This window comes from Cyprinodon variegatus, unplaced genomic scaffold (assembly GCF_000732505.1).
Source record: "Cyprinodon variegatus isolate N-32 unplaced genomic scaffold, C_variegatus-1.0 Scaffold165, whole genome shotgun sequence".
Taxonomy (NCBI): domain Eukaryota; kingdom Metazoa; phylum Chordata; class Actinopteri; order Cyprinodontiformes; family Cyprinodontidae; genus Cyprinodon; species Cyprinodon variegatus.
Window position 1 is genome coordinate 657,064 of NW_015150618.1, and position 23,457 is coordinate 680,520.

Sequence of the window (23,457 nt, forward strand, 5' to 3'; positions counted from 1 at the left end):
CTTCCTTCCTTCCTTCCTTCCTTCCTTCCTTCCTTCCTTCCTTCCTTCTCTATATTTAGTAATGAAATACCTGCTGTAAGTTCTGTAATCCATATAATAAGAAGAACATAAGAGCTCTGATACGACTGGGCATGTTTTAAACTGTTTTCTAACAAACATGTAGGACTCCTGATATCACCTTTAAACAAATGCTGAGTATATGTGTTCTGTATGGCTTAAGTTTCTCTTTGAATTTCCGGAAAGCGCTTATCGGTGCCCTTTTCACCCCTCAAGATGAAGGTGTCTTAATTACATCTTTGGTTAAAAAGCGACCAAAAGACACCCTGGGTTTTTTCCCTACATTGTGGGAGGCCGTGTAGTCTATTGTCTCTGTGACCTTTTTAGCTAGCGGACAATTGGTTTGACTAGATTACAAATTAAGACACAGCACCAGGCACTTAGGAGGCAAGTCTGTTAGAGAGCTGCTCTATTACTACCAGCCTGTGAAAAAAACCACTGGGCCATACATTTTAAACATCCCTTAAATGGCCATAGAGCCGAGCAACACATTTGCATTGTTCTCTATCTATAATATATAGAGTTGCTATTGCTTTAATAAATCCTGTGATACCTCAGTTAGTCTTTGCCAGTGGCAAAAAAGAAAGAAACACAGAGGTCTACTAAAAGGGTTTTATTTAAGATAATAATTATGCCAACAAAGTTAATAATTAAGAAGATTTATTCAAATAAAAGTGAAAAAAGACCTGTTAAATAACCAAACAGGAACGCCACACAAAAAAAGCAAATAAAAAAATAAAAAAAAACCTGAGGAGGGTAAAAAAGCACACGCAGCACTCCAGGGGTCGTCTTTTATTAATCACAACTAAAAGTGCTAGCATTGACATGTTGAACAGATTAGCCTCTTTAATAACGGGGCGGGTCAACATCCTCCACTGCTGATCCATGAGGATATCCTGTCGGGAGGCAGATAACCTGCGTCTTTTATGTGCTGACCCTCGCCTCTGAGGGGTTAGCCCCCAGTGCTAAAGATATACTCACTTCACCACATTCAGCAGAGTTTGCAGGGTTTCTTTTGGGCCTTCAAAGTCCCAAAATGTTTAGAATTCCCGTAGCAGATGTTTCATTTGATTGAATCACATTTGATAGTGGTACAAGGATTATATTTCAGTGAAAATTATTTTCGTCACCCATTTCACAATTGCTATATTGCTGATGAACCAGTCTTTCAATCTAAAAAAAATGCTTCTTAATCTGAGCTGGGGTTTTTTTTAGGGAATTGAAGTTTTAAAAGATGTTCTTATGATTTGTTTTTTTAAATTATTTTTTATTTCATACATAACTTTTTTTAAGTAGGGTTACATTGTTCAGTTTTTTATTTTTTTGCAATTTCTAATGCACCAGCACTCCGATATCATATGTCTTAGATACTTTCCCCTATTATGAATTTAAAAGCATAATATTTTGATTACTTTTGAAGGTCTTTGCAGAAAAACAAAAAAAAATGTGTCATGTTTGCTTCAAATATTACCACTAAGAAAAAAAAATGTGTATTGTAATGATCGGATGTGTCTATGTCCAAAGGATACAGGTGTATTGATTCATTTAAGAACAACTACACACAAAGAAATAAAAACTGGACAGAAACTGTTTTACTGATACTTTTTTAAAGGGCCAAAGACTAAATAAAAACTTTGAATAATATTAATTAATATTCATGAGGTTAAAAGTTATGTTAAACCTGAAAGTTAAAAGATGTAACTGTGCAATAAAGATTTTAATATACTTTATTTATATCACGATATTTGGTGGAGCATAAAGTGCATGGACCAAGAAGCCTTATGAAACTTAATGTATACCCTGTGAAATATGTTATATTTGACCTACATAAATATTTAAAGTTTTTTTAGGCACGGTATTAAAGTAGCATAGATTCTACCTTTGAATGTTGAAAAGTCTTACATTTTCTAAAGGTCTGTGTTTGAGCTTAAGGTTTAATCTCCCACTGTCTTTACAAATAGAAGTAATGGCCAAGAGCTTGTGTCACATTGCTGCCACTGTGCAACAATAATACTTTTAAGTACCTCGCTGCTACTTAAACCTGACAACGGCCTGTCAGTGTGCTGTGTTAAAGAAGGCTTGGATTTAAAATAAATGAAGCTTTGAGAAAGACTCACCTTGATTTATTTTTTATCTACTCGCTTACCTTGTCAGCACCAAGCTCATTTCACATGTGTAACTACAGTGGACTTGGATGCTCTTTTGGCATCGTTATAAAACTAATAAAAAAGTTGTGCATGTTTTATTTAATTAGTATTGGGTGCAAACAAAATGAGTATTGAGTAGATACCCAATAGCTCCTGGTGCCTGTCTTTTTCCCCTTCATGAACTCTTTCCACAGCCACAGTGGTGTTGCTCTGTTTAAAAAAAAAAAGTGACCGTTTTCACTATAAGTTAAGCCACTTTCCCAGAAAGAAAGAGGGAGAGAAACGAGACGAGAATAACACTGATGAGTTTTAACAGCTTCAGCGAGGCGATGGGCAAATATAATAAGTGTTTTCGTAGACGTCACCGGTGATTATCTCATCTGGACATTTTGGGTGAACACGGTGGATTTAGCGGGCTCGTCTCCCATTGTGCTGACATCACCCTTTAACAAACTGAATTAAATCATGGCTAAAATCATTGGCGAATGAGAGTCTGGGAACAGAAGGAATAAAAATGGAAAAAAGGGAATGCAGCATCTCTCTCGTGTTCGTGTGTGCATGTGAGGCTTTGAGTGGATTTAGTCCTGGGAGATTTGCGTTGGTGTGCTGTGGAAATGAGGGGCAAATTTACCCTCACGCTGAATAATGGGATGAGAGGAGCTAATATTTAATAAATTCTTAGGAGAATTTAAAAGAGACAAAGCTCTCATGTTGTGGTATTAATTGTGTTAATTTATTATGACAGCCTCTTTATTAAAAAACTTGATTTGGGTTTGATGGTTAGAAAGCAAAGGTTTAAACTTAGACTAAAGAAATATGTTTACAGTTGAGCTGCATGGGAAAGCTCTTTTGAAACTGACACCATGACAGCATAGAGAAAAATGACACCTGTGTATTTTATAAACACATTTATGCAATGCTTGTGTGGAATTTACACTCATTGAAACCGGATAATGCAATAGCATTAAAAAATTGCTAGATTATTTTTTGAAAATACTTCAAAAGTAGAGTTAAGGATTCATTTTAGCCTTTTTTCTATGTTAGATGCTAAATGTGTTCAAATATCGCTGCTGGAACACAGGGAGAAATGGTCCCCCCATCTCCACTCAGAAGCAATTGCTGGCAGCCCCTGTGACTTTGTGAAATGAACAAAGGTAAGACAGAGAGTGAAAGTGAGTAAGAGGAGTCAGCGAAGGAGTGCAGAGGGGTGGTTGTCTCTTAGTGTGTGTGTTGTGTGTGTGTTTTGCTGCAAAAGACCTCAACTCAGCCAACTTGGCCTGATGTGACAGGATTAGCTAAGCCCCAGTGAACATGGCTGGTACTGTGTGTCTGTTTCTGTGTGTGCGTGTCACTCAATGTTTGTGTGCACGGCTCACTGGGAACCCAGAACTGCTGCTTGCCACCAGCAGAGCCAAGACAAGACATGGTAGATCAACAGCTCGTCGGTCCATCACTGCCACCAACCCCAAACTCCTCCCCCCTCTACCCTCACTTCCAGCCAGACCAGGAAAGATGCCGCCAGAGGAGTTACAGATACAGTTGGAGGGGGTTGGGGGGGGGGTGAAAGGGACACAGTGGGGGACTGGTGGGCGGGCAGCTGGGGCTAAAGTGAACGTGAGTTGGAAAATGATCCTATTAAATTGAATTAAAGAGGCAGTCTTCATTTACCCCAAGAATGATGGATTTAGATAATTAACAGTGTTAATGGGGACTGGTTAAAGAGGGCAAAGGAAGCCGGTGGTTGCAGATATGGAGTAAAGAGGCCAGGTCAGTCTGCATTGTAGTCAGCCTGCTGGCCCTTAATAATCCCCACTTACACTCCTGTTCTCACTCTTTATTTAAAGAATATTTTTACTATCTGGGATGCTTTTACATTTGCTTCTATTCTTTTGTCAACTCTATCAATAATTATTTTAAGGGACCAGCTTTAAGTTATTTGAACACAAATGTTCAAAGCATTGTGTGTTTTATCTGTTCTTTCATAGCCGTCTAGTAAGCTTTTACAAAACCTGCACTAATTAGGACATTTTTGATTGATAATACTCTTGTTTAAAATCTGATTTAGTTTCTAAAATTCTGAAAAGTGAAAAGAGTTTAAAAGTTCTGAATTTTAAGTGATTGATGTAGTTTTAAACCCAACAGAAATTGAAGGAAGACTAAGCCCTTCCAGCTTCTATGTTGTACCTTTATCTGGTTTATCAACGTCGAAATGTATTCGTCATGCAATTTATTGCAGTATATACTGTACATGTTTAAACAGGGTCAAATACTGGGATCGCCAATTTTTTCATGTTGCCAGTTGATTGTTAAAATGTGGTCATTCAAAACTTTAACTTGTGTATCTCTGAATTAAACAATAAAGTTTTGCAAATGGTGCTGATTTGACAGCCCCTTTTTTGTTTCATTTGTTTTATAACATATATAATAGGGCCTTAGTTTGCTCACAACCAACAATTGAAAGTAATTTTCACCTTTTTACTATCAAAGGGAGATGTGGATTTATGAGTCCATGGAATAAAATTCCTCCACCAGAGCTCGCTCAGCGTTCTTTAGGTTTAATCAGGGATCATAAATGTCACATTGATATGGAATGAAATTTGATCAGATCATAATAAGTGTAAATAAAGTGTAATACAAAGTTTTCAGATAGGGATATTCAGGTGTGGACATTTTTTTAAAATAACAAATATTTGACTACAGTGCTATGTAAGTAATGCAACACCAAAGGGTTTATTCAGAGGTGAAAGTAGGGAATTTAAAGAGACAAGATGGCACTACATTGATAGAAAAATGGGGTACAGATCTACAATTGGGTAAACTGACCGAGAGACATTGTTGAAGAGGATGTACGTTTAGCCTCTATACATTTTATAGCAGTGTGTTGCAGCCTTGAGTGCATTACTCTAGTTTAAGGCTCTCATCTCTAGACCTAATTATGCTGCTGGTAGTGTGGGGAAGGATATATGCACACACATAGACACAAGGTAGTAGTAGTAGTGTAATTGTGTGCTCGGGTTTTCACTTTGGTCAATGCACAAACCCTATCTGCATGTCCTTAATTCTTGATGATGTGAAGGCCTCAGGCAGTGTGTGCGTGATGGAGAGGCCGCCTGAGTGCCAAGTACAAGTGATTGGCCAGCAGGGCACAGGGCCCCTCATCACACGATAAAATCCAGGCGTTTTGTCCGGCTAGTTTCCAGCGTCTCATTGGCGTCAGTGACACTTTAGTTAAACAGAAATCGGATTTATGTGAAATAACTGTGAACATACCAGGAGATTTACTTTTAATAGGTCTGTGTATCCACTGTGTGCAGCATGAATTGCGTGGTGCGTTGATAGAGGTTTAGGAGTCTTCTTTTTACGTGGTGTTTGTGGATTTTGTAATCAGTTTTGTGCACCGCAGCTCACCTGAACTCTGATTAAGTAGGGGAGGTCTTAAGTAAGGGGCTCCAATAATTTAATGCTACTTTTCTCCTTTCAAAAAAAAAAAAAATGAACACCACAGTAGCATGGATGTGTGTAACTGAGAGAGTGATAGAGTGTGCAGGAAAAAAACAATCTCATCAAGCGGGAGGCCGTTTGCTTAGCAAGAGCTGACAGTCTTTGTGTATGTAAATGAAGAATTTAGACTAATGGAGTTGAACCATTTCTAATTTTGTGATGGCAAGAGGATTTTGATTGAAAGTAATTAAGCAAGCTAGCTGTAAAATTAATTAAAGCAAAAGGAGGGGGGACTTTTATTGGATTGGATAGCGATATAGCTGCTGTCAGGCAGGGGGACAAATGGGGGTGACCTGGATTCTCTGCCCTCCCTCCTCCCACTCGGGACTTTTATGTCACTTTAATCTCCTTAGAGCGGCTGGTGTGCATTTGTTTGAAATAATCAAAGAAATATGGTCAGAAATTGTCAGCTTTCAGATCTAATTTACCTGACAGGCTCGCGGTTGTGCATGTGTGCACGCGCAAGCTTGCATGTGACAGTAGGTCCTGTTTTTTTTTTTTTTTTTTTTTCTTCCTTGGCCCCTCCTCAGCTTCATGGAAAATGCTTTTGACAGTCTTGAAGCATCTTGGTTGTCAAAGGGCGGGAGGCGGGGAGATGAGGAACTTGGGTGGCTTTAAGATGGACATTTCAATGAGGCGTGTTTGGCCCCGCTAAGCCCCTCTGACACTGCCGTGTGGGTGCACACACACCAACATGCTTAATTGTCTCTGTAACATATTCAGACTCCATTTGGCCACTGTAGCAGCACTGCTCAGTCTCTGTTGACTGCAGGTAGCCTAAACGAGCAGAAGCAGATTACACCCATGGCAAAGCCTGTTACAGCTACTTAACTGCTGACAAATAAGATTGGCCAATCCTGCACAGGTAGAAATGGTACTCATTGATCTAACAGTTATAAAAGGAACAAAGTCAGCCCCTATTTTAAATATCATTTAGTTAAAAACTAATGTTTAAAGATTAGGTATGTTAAGGAATTATACTTCTTGGAGACGTTATTTATGGGATTTTATGTGGAAGCTGAAGAACAACACTACATACGATTTTGTAGATGTATTCAAACTGTCTGAGACTCTTAAATAAAATGTAATGCAAAGCAAATGGTTGAACTCATTTTTTTCAGTAAAAAAATAAAAGTAAAAAAAAAGATGTTTGAGATCGTAGGTGAGCAAAAAGCTTCACAATAGTAAAAGAAACACAATACAAATATAAAGAGGAATGTTTAGGAAATGTTGCAAACCATTGGTTAACTTAAAGCCAACCGATAGCAATGTAAACGTACTAAAGTTATAGAGCACTTTACAGTCCATCAATTAAAAAGGAGAATTATCACAACTACAAACTTAACCATTCACCTAAACTGACCGGTAGATAAAAGAGCTGACATTAGAAAAAGAGAAGAGACGTAGTGTAGCTCTGGAGGAGCTGCAGAGATTCAACACACAGGTTGGAGAATACTTTGACACTCATGGCTGAGCACTATGCAAATCTGCTCTTTTCTAAAGAGTGGCAGAAACCCTAGTTGCTCAAAAGTCATGGGGATTCCCATTTAGAATTTGTTAAAGAAACTTAGGGTATGCAGCAAAAATGGCCTTAGACTAAAATGTAGACTTTTTGACCTACATACAAACCACTTTGTGTGTGGTGGAAAACTAACACAGCACCCTGAGCACACCACTCACACAGCGAAACATAGTGGTGGCAGGATCACACTTTGGGGACACTTGTGTCACAAGTTGGTCAAAGTTCATGATGGAAGGAGCTGCACTAGATTTATACGTACACATTTGGCGCCATTTCTGTACTGAAGGGACATCAGTACAAAATAGGTAAATAAAAATTCATGTCTGAGTTGAAATGTGTTTGGATTTTAAAAGTGACAACTGATTTAGGAAAGCACTGTTTTGCTTATGATCATAAGTAATCTAATCTAACTAATTTATCTCCCTGACTAATAACAGTACTAAAGGGAGACAACTAATGTTATGCAATATTGAGGTGGTTCTGTGTGGTTTATATTAAGGTTCCTCAGAATTTCAGTAAGATGCCACTTCCTCTTAGAGGTTGTGATTGCTTGCCAGGATTTGTAACATTGCCTTTCTGGCCTTTAGTGCTGCCTGAAGATACAGTCAACCAGACAACACTTGCAGCACTTACAACACAATCTTCCCTTGAGTGCCAGAGTCGCAGAAAGCAAAACAGCACCTAACAGGATTAGGGTGTCCTGTTTAAAAAAGGAGCTGAGCTCCAAAATAATCTCACCCACCTTTATCTGCCCATAAGATCACCCCTACACACACATACAGTACACACTGCGCTTCAGCTCTTCCCTCACCTTCCCCACATAAGAAGGCTCCACCCTGGCTCTGTTTTATCAATTAACTTTATAAAAGGCAGAACAAAGAGCTGTCTTTCTCTGGCTCTATAATTAGTGGGGGGACCTCCTGAGGACTGGCAATACCGGGGCCTGAAAGGCATGATTCTCACCCCTCCCCTCACCCCACGGCCCGTCACTCTGCTGCCACCGCTCAACCGGAACATTGCTCCTCGATGTATAAGGACGATAATGTAAATGTAGCGTAGTCTGCTCAGCACACCCAGTACACCCTATTTGGTGGTAGCTTTATCTAAGTGTGAACAAATGAATGCAACATTTGGAAGAGTGATACATTATTAACTCTAATTGACTCCTCTACAACACTATACGTTCACTGTCACCTTTGCTTTGGCTCGCAGGAGCACGTGCTCCTCAAATCACTCTTGTCGCTGTCCCTACTCTAACACGTTACGTGTCACCACACACTGTTAACAAATGTGATAAAACCACCTCAATCAAGAGAATCAGGTAGAACGTTTTGCCTATGTGTGTTTTTGTCTGTTAAGGTGAGATACTGTAGACTGTGTGTGTGTTTGGGTGTCTTACCCTCTTGTGCCTAACTGTGTCTATGCAGGTGTGAAAGTAGAAGAGAGAGAAAGAACGCCTGCTTTCACAGCCACTGGAGCTTTCAATCGGAATTAGTTTTACAACATATGCAAATGTCCCCCCCTTCGTTGGAAGAAAAAGGGGGTCTTTAAATGACAGGTTTATGTGTGATTAAACGACAATTAGAGTGCTGAAAATAAGCGTCGGCAGCGGGTCAAGCACTGGGCGGCTCAGCTAAAAGGTAGCAGACTATTGAGCAAAAAAAAAAAAAACACTCTCAGGCTGAGGCCAGAAACAAGACCCCGAACTAATTAGAGATGTGGAGGGGGGGAAAGGTTTCAACAATGTCCCAATAAAGCCACAACAAAAACAACTTGTATGCTATGCCTGAATGGCAAAAAGCACACTGTGCTCCATTAGGTTATGTGTTTAGGCAGAATTAAGGCAACATTTTTAGAGGCTGTGATTCGTTGATTGATATAACTGATTATCAAGCTTGTCAAATTTGAAGGTTGTCTTAATGGCAACAAACATTTACAAATTCTCCCATTTTAGTGGCTTCATTAAATTCAAACTATGTTTTATTGAAATACAAAACCGTTGTTCAGCGTGGAACCATCCAGTTTAGGTTTGATGACTTTGTCTTTTTTTTTTCCACCAGAGGCAATACTGTTGTTGAAAAAACTGCAAGATAGCCCTTTATTTTATTGCAGATAAGAAACTTGCATTTTTGAAGCTTTGCATTATTTAGTTACTGTTTACACACAAAACTTAGCAGCAGAAGAATAGTAATATACCTTTTTAGCTAGATACTAAATGACTCTTGCAAACATGGTATTGTAGATGGGTGGCCCCCTCCTTTTTTGCACCACAGACCAGTTTTTTCACATACTCAATGTGAATGGTCAATGGTCGATGTGTTAAACATGCCTTTAAAATAAGCCACCAGAAAAACAAAATGCATGGAAAAAGCGTACTAACTACTGCCAATAGAAGGAATCAGTGGCAGCTTGTTTTGCTGCAACGAGAAGGTGGGAATTTACACCAGGAGGCATCATGCGAACTACAGTGTCGTGGGCGAGATACGTCAAGAGTGAGTCAAAGATGGATGTAATGGAGAAAATCCGGACATTTTCACAATAAAACGCCATTTAGACTTGGAAAATAAATCCATCTGAAATAAGTGAAGTTACTTTTCCTTATGTGCGGCCCATTACCAAAGGTCCGCACATACCCGGGGATCACTGTTGTAGACACTTTTCTTGTTGTCTTGCATTAATACAGGGGTTTCAAAACTGGGAGTCAGGAGACATCAGGTGGTGGGGGGTTCCTAAGATGGTTTTCGCAATCATTGGGATGTGATCCCTGAGGTATATAGAGGTCCAAATAAAAAAAAAGTACCATTAAGTAAGCAGATGGAATATTTATTTATTGAATGCATGATTCAAACATAAAAAAATATAAAATTGTAAATTTCATAATTAAATTAATATTTTTGGGGTCACAGACATTTTTGGGAACCCCTGAACTTATACATAGATATTAATTTAGTGGACAGTCATGGTATTCTCTGAGGGGTTTAATAACTGAAAGCTTTTTAAACCGTGAACTTGTGGTGCTAAAATGCAGTTAAGACTCCCAATAAACTATGATTTGGCCTTTAGTTTGGCACTGAAGCTGAAGTTTTAAGGCAGATTTCAACTTTAGCAGTGTTACTGCAAGTGGTTAGTTGTATTCTGTTGTATGTTTGATCAGTTCTAGTCTATAAACTTCAGGTAATCAAATTTAGAAGATTCTTGTTTTTAACAAAAATTAAAAAGGCTGTCTAATTGAGCTCAGACAATAAGATATAAAGTAGATGCTAACTTGATTTCATTAGTAGCAAACATAAACCCTTCCTTCTTTACTAATTTTAGAATAAGAATATGAAACATAGACACAGACAACGCTAAAGTACTAAACTTACACTTTCTTTAACAAATAAATAGACATACTGAATAAGACTTCATAAAAGAGGTTTAATTTAATAAAATAAAATGTTTTGAGCTGTTTAAATTTAGCAGCGGTCTCATTACACTTAGAATTGTTGAGTGTATAGTGGAAGCTGTGACATGTTAAATGTTGGATTCAAAGTTTTCACATTTAACAGGTATGATGGTAACCTTTGATGCATCCTAGCCTCGGTGTAAATAACCTGTTACCCCAGTACACACTCCACCCCACTCCCCCTCTACTGCCCTTTTAAGTTAAAGTACACTGTCTCTGTCTCGCCGTCTTCAGTTGCTGCACAAACACACACAGACATACAAGCAGAAACATAAAAGGGCTTAGGCTTATTCTGGTGCAGATGGCTGTGTCCCTATAATCCCCTTTGATGCTGCAGTGGGCAGCATTTCCTCAACATCTATGAAGCCAAAGCCCCAAGAAAACTTGAGCTACTTTTCCTTTAACTGACCCCAATTGCAAAGGATCTGTTAGCTGTCAGACCTGGTTAAGAGTGTCTTTACTGTGGGGAGAATGAAGGGCATATGCTTCTCCCTCTCTCTCTCTTTCTGCTCTTTCTGCTTCCTGTTTTGTTTTGTTTTTTTAATGTCAGGAATGGTTTATTCCACCTACACGGCAGGGCTGTGGGAGCAGGTTGACTTTGTAATATAAACTCGCAGACCACGCTAAATTTTTTCCTCCTTGTTCCTTTAAGGAGAAAAAAGGAGAACCTTTAAGAGCTCTCATATTGGAGCCACAGATGGCTGAAGCTTGCCTAAGAGGCTTAGATTTCTACTAAGAGCTCACCTTAATTATTATCAGTTGTCTTTTTTGTTTGTTTTTTTGTTTTGTTTTTGCAAAAGAGCTCTTTATGTGAATGCTATTCATAAAAAAATAAGTAAATAAATAAAACTAAGTGGATTTTTAGAACTGATAATATGCCTTGACTTTTCTCTTATCTTTCTTCTGCTGTCGTCTGAGACATGCTTCAGTTTAAAGAGCTGCTTAGTTGATGAAAATAATCTACTATCTCCAAAGGATCTGTTTCATTGATAAGATGTAATTTAAGTAATGTTAGAAAGCTCATTAAAAAGTTTTTGAAGATTTAAATACTCTCGATTAGTTAAAATCTGTATAACTGTTATGATCTGTGTTTTATTTATGTTATAGAGCAATAATTTCAGGCATTGTCAGTCACACTTTTGACCTCTGTTATTTTTAGTCAAGAATCCACTTACTCAAATGTTACTCTGCTTTCCTCGTAAATGTCTGCTCTCCAAATAGAATAAAATTGCAAATAGCAACCATTTCTTAAATAATTCTCCTAATATAGGTGACTCTGGGCTCTAATTGAAGAAAGCCGTGGGGTTAATGTGTCCTCTGGTGTTCCCAGTTAAAGTAGATTCTGACACAAATGGGGGGAACCCAAATTGACGGCGTGATTATGCTGAAAACGTCTGCACTGTTCGATTATGTATTATCATTGGAGAGCTTTGGGGGGATAATCATCAGTGAGATTTGCTCACGTTTACAGCAGGTCTGCTGAGATGTACGTAGCTAATGGGATTGGGCTTTTTTTTTTCCCCCCAGCCCTCTCCTGTGGCGTTATGGAGCTGGCAGCTGAACTTGAACAGAGGCGCATGGTGCTGAGTCGTGCACTGAACTATTTCAAGACTGAAATGCGATTGTTTTAATACTTTAATCCACCTGTCCTTGGCATTCAGGATGTTGCAGAAGTCTCCTAATTATTTCACTGCCCTCTATTCTCTGAGGCAGGAATTCAGCAGAGACAGCAGCACCTTCCAACAAATAAAAATGTTTTTTTTTTTTTGATGCCTAGAAAAGAAATGTGCATTTTTACCCACCCAAAAAAAAGAAAAGTTCTGCATTATAAAAGTTCATGAGCATAATTGATATTTGAAAAATCCATGTATGCTAAGAGGATAGAAAATAACCCAAATCATTTTAAAGAGCAAGCCATTTAGGCAGCAGACTTCTTTAAATTGTTCCAGGTTCCATCAGCGATATGACACAAACACAAATATTTTCCTTTAATTAAAAAGGTCTCATCTTGCTGGATCCTCCTCCCAAGCCCGCACTCACCCCCCCCTTTCTTTCCTGCTGAACGCACATGTGCAAACACATTCATAAACATGCACATGTAGCACAAATTCTAAATCCAGCCCCACTTCAATAACACTGTTTGATAAATTCAGAAAAAAGGGACATTTTTAGTATCTCCAAAAAATTCTCTTCCCTCATAGATTATCAGCTGGCCAGAGGTTGACCCTCTACCTAACCTTTGTTAATTCTGGTTCAGCTCACTGTTGCTCCTAAATATTTGCAGGCTTGCAGATTTTCAAAAAAAATAGTAAACATGTGTCTGAGATTGAGAATAGTGCCTCTTTATGCTATTTTAAATAGAGGCTTCATTTCAGAAACAGGGGCCTCATTAACTGCAGTGTTGATCAGGCCATTGAGCAGTGGGCACATTAGGGGTCCACAGGAAGTTAGAGTACAGCAGGATAGTGCATTAGGGAGGCCTGGGGAGACAAATACTCTCTTATCCTCTATTCTTCTTCCACCTCCTGTGCTTTTCTATATCTTAATGTACCTTTCAGAGGAATTCAGATACAGGTCAATAATTATGCTCTTTAAATTATTCAGTCGAGGTTTTCTGTAATTGAGCTTTTTAGAGCTCGGACACTGACAACATGGTTTACTGCGCCACTTTTGGGGCAGGGTCCAGACAAATGGATTACTGAGGAGCAGGAGTGGAACAGGAGATTTTATACCATGAAAACTTGACATCATTAAAATAAAATGAAGGTTTTTATTGAAGTAGAATGTCCTATCAAGTTTACTACTTTATTTTGAAGCATAGGAAGTAGTTTTTTTAGGCCAACTTAAGAAGAGTTGGCTTAACACTGAAAAAGCCTGCGCCACTTTAAAACATTTTAACAGCCAGCATTTTTACTACTTGGTAGAAGAAAGAAATGGTAAAAGGGTGACAGACAAGGAATCAGTGATTTATATCCTGCTTAAAATATGCTTATAGTGATGCTACTAGACAGCTACTTTTTAGTTTTCTTCTGTCGTTTGACTAATTAACCTTTTAACATTTTGTGATTTCTCTGGAACCTATATGACTGTTTTTTTTAGTTTGAAGTCTAGAATATTTATTCAGATTTAAGACTTAAAAAATAATGTGCCTGAATTGCTATTTTATGCTGAAATAATTTTTTTATGTGCATCAATCTTATAGGAATGTTCCTCTTTTAAAAGAGACCACTTAATGTTTAAGATTTTGGTTAAAAAAAAAATTGCATAACAGTCACTTTTAAATTCCTGTTGGTCGCAAAGACCTCAGAATCAGAGAATCACAAAATCACAAAATATGGACAAGTCAAACCATAGCTGAATAATTCTGTTTTGATTACAAATTTTTATAACATATTATTGTAATGTGACTTTCAAAATATGTTGCTGTCATATCTTTTCTTTTCTTTTTAAGCTTAGAATTACGTATTGCTTGTCTTGTTAGCTGGAATCTTAGTTGCACTATGGTTTTATTTCAGATAAAGATGTACTGTAGAGTTTCTCTTCATTCTTTCATTTTCTGAACTTAAATGAAGAGTTTTCCTCGGCAATTTGCTGAGCTCTTGACATTTAGTTTAATCATCGCCTCAGGACTGGGTTGTCTGCGTTGGACATGTTGGTGTCAGCTTCTACAGCAAGCAGCTGTGTGGGAATGTTTAGTTTGGGTCGTAAGCTTGTTATTTCTATTTTGCTGGAGAGAGGGAACTCCAAATTGCAAGGGTAGCAAAAAAGAAAATCAGCAAAGTTTTTGCACAAAGCCCACAACAGTAGCGTTTGACCGCACACTGACCAACAGGTCCTTCATCAGTTCCAAGTTATGACCACATCAGAAAAGACAGAAGAGCACATTTCAATGTTTTTAGGGTCTAATATTTATATTTATCCTGCTAGGAGAGACTCTGATGAACTTGTCGGACACCTGCAGTGTTACCCACACCATATGCTGGTGCGGTTTGGTGTCAGAATGTGCCTGCGCTATGAAGCTTTGTCGGGGCGAGAGGAGGACTGTAATCACTGTCTGGCAATTCATCTAGTCAGTGCATAAAATAGTGTTTATCCAGTCGCCCGTGTTTCTGTCGTGGCTGAGGGAGGGGAGGGTCATGTTTTGCACAACTTAGACAGTCAGTGCAATCAGTAGAAGGATCGTGACTCTGAAACATCTAGGTTTTTTTTCTTGCTTCTTAGAAAGCCCCTATCTGCAGAAATAAACATTAAAAAAGCTAATTTGTTATCACCACTGTTTTAAAGGCCTGAACAGGACAAGCTTTGCCAAACGTTGACATGTGTTGCTAACATAGAGCCTTTAGCAGGAGCAGCTCATAAAGAGGGTGCTTTGAAATAAAATTAGCCTCTAAAATGCCCCCCCACCACACTCAACCACCCAGACGCCTTATACATATGTGTGTGCGCGTTGCTCCTTTTTCCCATAATGAGCTACTAAAGCTGAAGTTCAGTTTGCAGGACCTTGGCGTCCAGCATTTAAGCTTCCTTTTGCTTCCCAGGATGCTTGTACTGTGTCTACTTGGCTACTTCCACTTAGCTTTGGGTCAGGGTGACACTGGTAAGGGTGAGCGGGGGAAAAAAAGATCCATCACCCCCCTACCTGCTTGCTCCCCAATAAAAAAAAGAATAAAAATTGGAAAACAACAAGCAAGGTTCGCCCTAATACAAGAACACTTGCAATATGCTGATGTTTTCTTTTGCACACTGTGTTTGCTAAATTGCCTTTGACTGCGTGCATCAGTAATGAAACTTTATGTCCTTGTGGAGAGGGCAGCAAGTCCGTTCCAGTTAGGGCCGAGACGATCTCTCCTGTCTGGCTTTTTGTAAGATTTTCTTTCCCCTTCTCTCTCACTAATACACGTCCTAATGAATAAATGAAGCCCATGAAGTCATTTTTTCCATATTTGTGTAAATTGCTTTAAAAGCATTTTATCATGTCATAAAAAACTGCAATTGATCTGCTGGGCTTAGCCCATTGGACAGCTGTGTGTTTTGTTAATGGCCACTTTGCTCCGAGCAGCTTATTAAAAAATTTATATAGAAATGCTAAAATTACATAAATTATTTAGATACAGTAAGCAATTTTTGTTTTAGTCAGACAGGGAGGGGCTGTTATCAGTATGGAAATTTACCATAGTATATTATCAATTGAAATATAGTAATATATCTACCCAGACACATATGTGTCCTCCTCACTCCCCACACACACACACACGCAGAGAGGCGCAGAGGAAAAAAAAAAAAAGTATATATTTTTTGATGACTTCGTTTCAGCAACCACGGAATGTCACCCATATCCTGGTTGATTGTACTTTCGAGTTTTATGATGTTTTTCCATTGATTTGTTTCCCTGGCGCAGCTGCCGACCTCTATTGAGGGACGAACGTAATCAGCGCTGACGCAAATTAGATGGTTATTCGTTTCGAAAATTGACAGAAAAACAATAAAAAAGATGAAATGCTCCCAAATCAATAGATATAATGAAATTCAAATAATCCGAGAGATGAGGTCTCCATGGCAACTGATAATGTGGAAAAGAAAACAATTTAATAAAGGACAGACACGCTTTGAAAACAGATTGGGGAGGGAGGGTGGAGGGGGCTGTAAAGAGGAGAAGAGAGCAGAGAAAAGAGGAGGTGGGGAGATGGAGGGATAGAGAGAGGGTGGAAAGGAGGGAGGGAGGAGCCGGTGCTAAGGGGTGAGGAGGGTGGAGCAAGTCGGGGGGGGGGTGTTTGTGGCTGTAGTGGCTGCTCTATAGCTTGTTTCCCCCCGCGTGTGAAGGATCTGTGTCTGTCCCAAGGACACTGGAATAATTAGAAAAGCTTTCAGGCCAGAAAGTGCAGATTCAGGTTTTAATACACAAAATTATTTCAGGGGCAGTGAATCGGAAAACCATTTGTTGGTGACCTTCCTGAGAGGCCTCCCCCTCCCCGGCACAGGGCAAGATGGAGGCGATGTGGCAGCGCTGCCTGAGTTATGGCATATTTGTGTTTTTATAGAGGCAGAGAGGGAATGGAGTTGGGGAAGTTAGGGAGGGGGATGCAGGGTTAAACGTACGTATGTGTGTGTGTGTGTGGGGGGGGGGGGGGGCATAGGAAGACCTTCATAGTGTGTGTATGTGTGTGTGTGTCTGGCTAGAGAAAAAGGAGACAGAAAAGGAGAAAGTCAAGTAGCGGAAAAAAAAAGAGAGAGGGAAGTCGGATTTGGCATGTATTTACAGATCAGTTGTCAAAAGGAGCCATTTAAGGTTAAATGCACCTCTTTTTCCGCCCGGAGACATGCAAGGTGTCTGTTTAAAAAGCAAAAAGGCAACTATGAACCAGAGCGAGAAAGATAGTCAAACACAAGCTTTTCGTTGAATACAGACAGAGCACAGGGTGGCGAGGGAACGAGTGGGTGTTATGTGACTTCATTTGTAGTCTATTTAAGGTATGTTTTACATTTCCCTGTGATACTTCTCTTTCCTTCATTTAATACAGGGGTTGCATTTAAGCACGATCAACACAGTGCATCATTCTTATTTCCAGTAAAAACATTTGTTTCCTTTATCAGTCAAAAAAAATTTTTTTGTTCATTTTTTGCTGTAAGGGGAGATTTGCAACTGATGTAAGAAAGTGATAATCACCACTTGTTACTCTCATAACAAAGTTTAGCTCATTATGACTTTAAGTGCTTTTATTCAACATCCGTGTCCTGGATTAAAACAAATCCTGTTATTTACTACTCTTTGCCAACATTTTGGAGGCCAGCCTGATTGGGCGTGGGAGCTGAAGCTGTCAGCTACTATTTTTGTGTCATTAGAGGGTTTTGTTTGACTCAAATATGGGTGATCCACCCTCTGTTCAAATGATACCAACTGCAGGTCCGGGATATTACGCCTTGAGTGCAGATACCCTTATCCTGTTTCAGGCAGCAATAAATGGAAAAACAGGACCTTATGCATGCTTGGCTTGATAATTACTGTTCTGATGCTGTGGGAGTCTGTAATCTACCCACATTTTAAAGCACCATAAAAGTTGGGCAATATTTGATAAAAATGTGGGATCAAGTTCCATGTAGTTTTGCATTTTACTGCTTTCACTCATTTGTTGGTCATCTCACAGGGCTCCAAAATTTTCAACTTGTGTAGATTAGCAGACAGAACTTTTTATTTGGAAAGAGACAGGTTGAGAATCTTCTAATGATAGGAAATGGCAGCTTTCAGTTTGACTCTGACTGACTTATAAAAGATCTAATTTTGGTCGCGGAATACATCGTCCATTTTAATATGGTGCCTTAATAAAAAGAGAACCTTATTTCCTATCGAGAAATTGTGTTTGAAAACTGATGTACTTTGATAAAGGTTCCTAAACAAAGTCAAAACAACCAAAACTATATGGAAATGCATGCTGATATAGCAAACTTGGTATTAGAAAAAGTCCATTATTGGATGAATTTTCTTCTTGACACAAAAAACTCACTTCAGCAGTAGGGATGAGAGATCCTTAAACATTTTTACCAAATACAGCCAAACCATATACCTCTTTTTTTTTTACTTAATCAATTAAGGTATCCTAAATATCACAGGTGGACTGATGCTAAGACAATTAGATTTTCATATTCATATTAATTACACTTTCTTTTATATCATCTAAGGAAATTTGAAGCAGTTTTAAATGCAAGTCGAGGTACTGCATTCTTCACATAGCCAATCATCTTGAATATTGATATTGCAATGTGAAATTACCCCCACAAGTAGAAGAGAAACTAGAAATTTCCCACTGCACACTGACTTAGAGCCTCCAAATCTAACATGCCAGTGTCAGTGAGCACAGCTTTCTTTTTTAGAGCAAAAAAAAAACCCCTAAACAGAATGGACGCCTGAAATACGATAGGCATCTGCTTGAATACGTATGTGTATTTGTGCATGCACATGCACACACACTTTCACACGGGGCACAGAGCACATGTTATCACTGTCAAACAGCAGCAGTTTGTCTGTGTGTGTGTGCAGAACAAGTGAAAGTGTGTGTGTCCGCACACAGTCTCTCCTCGTCTGCTGCTGGCTCTGAGGGATCCGCTGTAAGTCAATCTGTGTGTTCATATCCCCGTGAGTGTTTGGAAGCTTGCATGATCCACTACTGTACTGCTGCTCTTCAGGAGCTTCTCGGGGCTGCGCAGGGCTGGAAAGGGCCGAGGGCCGGCCCCTGCTGCACACCACCCACTTCACACCTGTCTCTCTCTCTCTCTCTCACTCTCTCTCTCTCTCTGCTCTGCGCTGCGTTCTCATTGTAGCGGTGACAGGAGGGCACCCGTTAAGTGGCCTGTGTGTGTGTGCGTTGTTCTCTCATGAGGTTGTGGGGTGGAGAAGGGCGATGAAGGACCCCTACTGGTAATGTGGGTAAACTTGCGCAGCCTCGACATCTGTGAGAACAGGGAGAGGGGGTGGGCAAGGAGGGAGGAGAGATAGACGGGAGAAGAGGATGACAGAGTGGGAAAGAGGTAAGGAGTGAGAAGAAGAGAGGGAGGGAGAAGGGGGAGAGAGGGAGCAGAGCCTTGGCAGAGAGCAGTTGTGGAGAAAATGCCTTGCTTTGTGGAGAGAATTCTTCCAGGGCAGGAGGGAGAGGTGAGACAGAGCACTGAGGGCGCTTTGCTGCCAGGTAAGACCCACACTAACACATACACACCTTACTCCCACCCCCCTCACCCCTCCCCATAGTTACACATGCACACTCACAAGTTGGGTGTTACGTACTGGTGAACTGGTTTGCTACTATTTGCAGTTGGCACGCATGTGTAGTGATGTGGTGGGTGGTGTCAGAGTCAGTGCACGTGAGAGTTAGAGAGCAGCAGGTGTAATTTGGCCTTTCTGAAAAAGATTTAGTTGTTTTTTTGTTATTTTTCAGAAATAATAAGATTTACACTTTAAGAGCTCTTAGGTTTAAACTTTTCTCTTGGACTTGCTCTGTTAGGCCTTGTTGCACTCCAGCAATACACTTGTCACTTTTATCAAAGAGACAAAGCAAACATAAATTGTAATAGGAAAAAGTTAATTTATTAATAATTTTTCTACATTTTGAATTTGTAATGTTTTTGCTCATGAAATGTAATTAGTTTCTTAATTTTTTGTATTAAAGATTTTAACTCCAGCATTTTATTTATAACAGAGAACACATAAAAGTTGTTTTTTTATTTGGTTTATTTACTAAAATATGACTTTTAAAGAAAAAGTGATAAAAGTTCCCATCAGCTGTTATCGTTTAGTTACAAAGTTATTTGAGATCTATCCGCCTGTTTCTATTCTGGTTTTGTGATGATTTGCTCCATCAATGGATGCTTATGTAAATAGTGTTTAATAAAAATGAAAAAAAAAAATTCTAAAGTGTCATTTCCACCCTCTTGGGAAGAAAAATAAACCTTCTTATGTACAGTTTGATTTTCTTCCTTTACTTAAACAAACACTGTCTGTGAACGTAAACAGTGTTTTCCAAGCAGCACTGCTGGAGTCTGTGTCTCAGGCAGGCGAGCGCCCTTCAGCTCGGGCCCTCAGATTTCTTGTCGAGGCAGAAGTTGGCCCGACTCTCCAACTCCCCGCTTCGCTGTTTATTTGTTTGGAGAACAAATGGGAGCAGCAGAGTGACAATTGAATTTGGCTTGCATCGCCGTGGCGATCTGGCAACTGCTCCCGCGTCCCATAGGATCGCACCAGTTGCCGTGTGCCGGGCGCGTGTTTATTATTTAACTGATGTGTTCTATATGCTACTGCTCTGTGCGTATGTGTGCGTGTTTCTGTCTGTGAGTAGTGGGTGGTGGTAGCAGCATTCACAAGAGAGACATTTTACTAAGCAGCCATTTCCCCCTCTGTTTTCACTCTGACCTGGTAGGAGATTGATGACTGAATTGTGGAGTACATGTTAACAGTAACCGCTGATTTATGAAGATACTTAGGGTAAGTGAGGCTGCACAGGCTTGAGGGGAAGAAAAAGATATAGCCTTTTAAGTTAATGTAAAAATATTGCCTTTTTAAGTAATAATTGTTATTACTACTGCAGGGGTTTGGAGAGGGTCTGTGTGAAACTTGGACGTGCACATTGTGCAACATTAAGCTTTTCCTCTTGCCATGAGCCTCCCTTTGTTTCTGGCCTTCCAAAAGTGTCTAACATAAGTCCCTTCCCTTGAAAAGAATTAACAAACTACATTACTGGATATAATATTCATTTAGTTAGAAAGACAACTTGAAATATTTGTATTGAAAATCACTACCTTCCCACTTCCCTGAGTTAAACCACAATGGGAAACTCCTGGATGAACTTTTCTTCTGCAACAAGTGCAGTGTGTGTTTTGGCAGGCCTGCTTTAGCCTAGGATCCCTCAGTGAATCTACATGCAATTTTAGAAGAATCAGAGTCTTTTCCTCAGCTTGGGTTGTGAACTTAGATTTATCATAGGCACAGTCAAGGTCCTCCTCACACTCAAATATGCAGTTTCACTTTACTTTGATGTGATTATGCACTAAGAGTTTCAGGATATAAATGGGAGTTTGTCAGATTGGTTATGCAGTTTAAAGATCTTTTAAAGAGTTAACATGGCGTTACCCCCTTCTGTTGTCAGTCAACTGGCTAAAAGAACCTATTTTCCTTCATTACAAGAGGCATAACTTTTCTCTTTTGAAATGTGTCTAGTCTTATTAAGACCCAAGACTCCACCCAAACAAACAGCCTGACTCATATCAGCTTGTTTGTGTTACTATATAAAGGGCAGAGCAATACAACTATATACGTTGTGCAATGATTGTTACTGAACTACTTGTGTAAAGTTGTTTTTTAAAAGTCTGTGTTTCAAAATCATGTTTGGAAAATTAATTATTATTATAATGTTTTTTTAATTTGTCTAAATACCCTGAAAGGGCGGTATTTTCTAGTCAGAGTTATGGTAATTTTAGAGTTTAATGCCTAGATGTGATCCGCAGCATTTTTTAAGAAATAAAGGAATTTAAGGGAATACTACACGGTGCTTCCTCAGGAAGAGGGATGGCTCTCATTTTTTTCCAAGGCACCTCTTAGACCTAGTGAAATGTTTCCCTCCTTCGCTCAGGGACGACTTTATTTCTTACCAGGGATTTAACGCTCACTCAGTCCCCTCATAAATACAGCGTCCCTCAGCCCTTCACTAGCCATAACTCATGCACTAACTCTGGAGCTAACTAAACTAATATAGCAGAGCCAACACTTGTTTGTCTTTTTTACCTCAGGTTTTTCTCCCTCACTCCTTCCTCTCTGTCTCCTTTTTCTCCTCTCAGCTGATTTATGTACGTGACAGAATCCTCTCTGATTGCCGTTCCTCGGCAGGCTCCTCCACCGGCCTCCTCTCGGCCCCACTCGTGGAGTGTGGTTTTAGAAGGAGAAATGTTCATTTGAATAGGAGCCAGCTTATTCTCCTCCAGGCTATTTAGAATGAGCCTAGTGCTCCAAGAGTGAACGAGAACAACAGGGGTGAAAATCCAAGCGTCCCTCATAGCGTGTCACAACACAGCTCGGGTCTTCCCATAAGAACATAGCACATCTTTGATTTTGCTGATGAAAAACTCTGTGTGAGTCAAAAAATGCTTTTTCAAGGCACCTGTTGAAGAGTTTGTGTGAAGTTTGTTCTTTACTTTTGGCGTCAGAGCAGCTGGTAAACTTTTAATCTGTTTAACTTTTAGCAGATGAAAGTGATCAGGTGAGATTTTACAGATTGGCTGAAGCCTTCAGTGATCTGGTGCCGACTGGTATTTTGGGAGGAGACGGCTTTTCTGGCGTGGTTCCCGCTCTGGTTGTTAACAGCCTGCTGGTACCTTCTGTTCTCTGTGCTCGGTCCCCCATGGCCCAACTCTGACAACTCCTCAAGCATCTGAAGACCCTCTGAAGTCAAAATCGCCCATTTTGATGTCTCAGGGCAGCGCTCTGTGTTTTGTTGTCTTTGCTTCTGAAAACATTGGCCCTGCTTGGAGGAATTACCCTCAGCACTCCCGTCGGTTTCAGACACTGGGGAGGGAGGAGGGTACCATTCCTGTTCTACCCCCACCTTCGCTTGGATCTCCTTGTTCTCCTCACTGTCCTTCCCTCTCTTTTTGATCTCGCCATCAAATCTTCCCTAGTTTTTTTGAGTGATGTTTGCCCGAGAGCAGCTTGGGAACAGGCAAGCTGAAGAAGACATTTGAGAAAATGCGCCCGAGCAAGCCATCACCTTTAATAAAGCCATATTTCCAGCGGGAGAGGAAGAAGAAAGCTAAAGAGGGTACGCATTGTTGATAATGAAAAGTGCCATGAAAGCGGGAACATCCCTCTGATCCCAGCCTGTTACACTGGCGATGTGTAGTAGAACAGATATTGCAGTAGTACATCAAGCTTTTCTCTGAGTTAGGCATTGGCCAGTTACTGGTACCAAAGTTTTTAAAAGTTAGAGCTTCTAAACTGCTAAGCCATCCATCATTTTAGGACCTTAAATGTGTTTTTATATGCTGCTAAAGAAGTTCCCAAAGTGATTGGAGATTCTTTTGGCTGTCGGGAGCAATGGGTAACAGACTTGTGCCCCTCGCCAACCTGTTACTTTCCACTGGTAGTCCACTGAGCACTAAAACGATTTACCAGAAAGACAGTTAGTTTGAAATATTTGCGGTCACAAAATAAATAGACATTTATAGTGAGGACACTGAAGGATCACTCTTGACTGCAGAATGGCTAACTGAGCAGGAAGACTCACTAATTAATAAGATAAAATAAGCTTGTA

The 23,457-nt window shown here is 39.8% G+C and overlaps 1 protein-coding gene across 11 annotated transcripts in view; it reads left to right on the forward strand.

Annotated features, from left to right (window-relative positions):
- Window positions 1-23,457, forward strand: part of casz1 (castor zinc finger 1) — a 241,870-nt gene that overhangs the window by 163,932 nt on the left and 54,481 nt on the right. For 2 of the 11 annotated variants that reach the window (XM_015378150.1, XM_015378151.1), the window contains exon 1: window positions 18,957-19,350. The exons of 6 other annotated variants lie outside the window; for them this stretch is intronic. In XM_015378150.1, the coding sequence (XP_015233636.1) occupies window positions 19,272-19,350 (79 nt within the window). In that variant the 5' untranslated portion in view covers window positions 18,957-19,271. Of the gene's footprint in view, window positions 1-3,248; window positions 3,359-18,956; window positions 19,351-23,457 lie in introns of those variants that run through there. 3 more of the 11 variants (XM_015378159.1, XM_015378160.1, XM_015378153.1) reach the window with 2 other exon arrangements.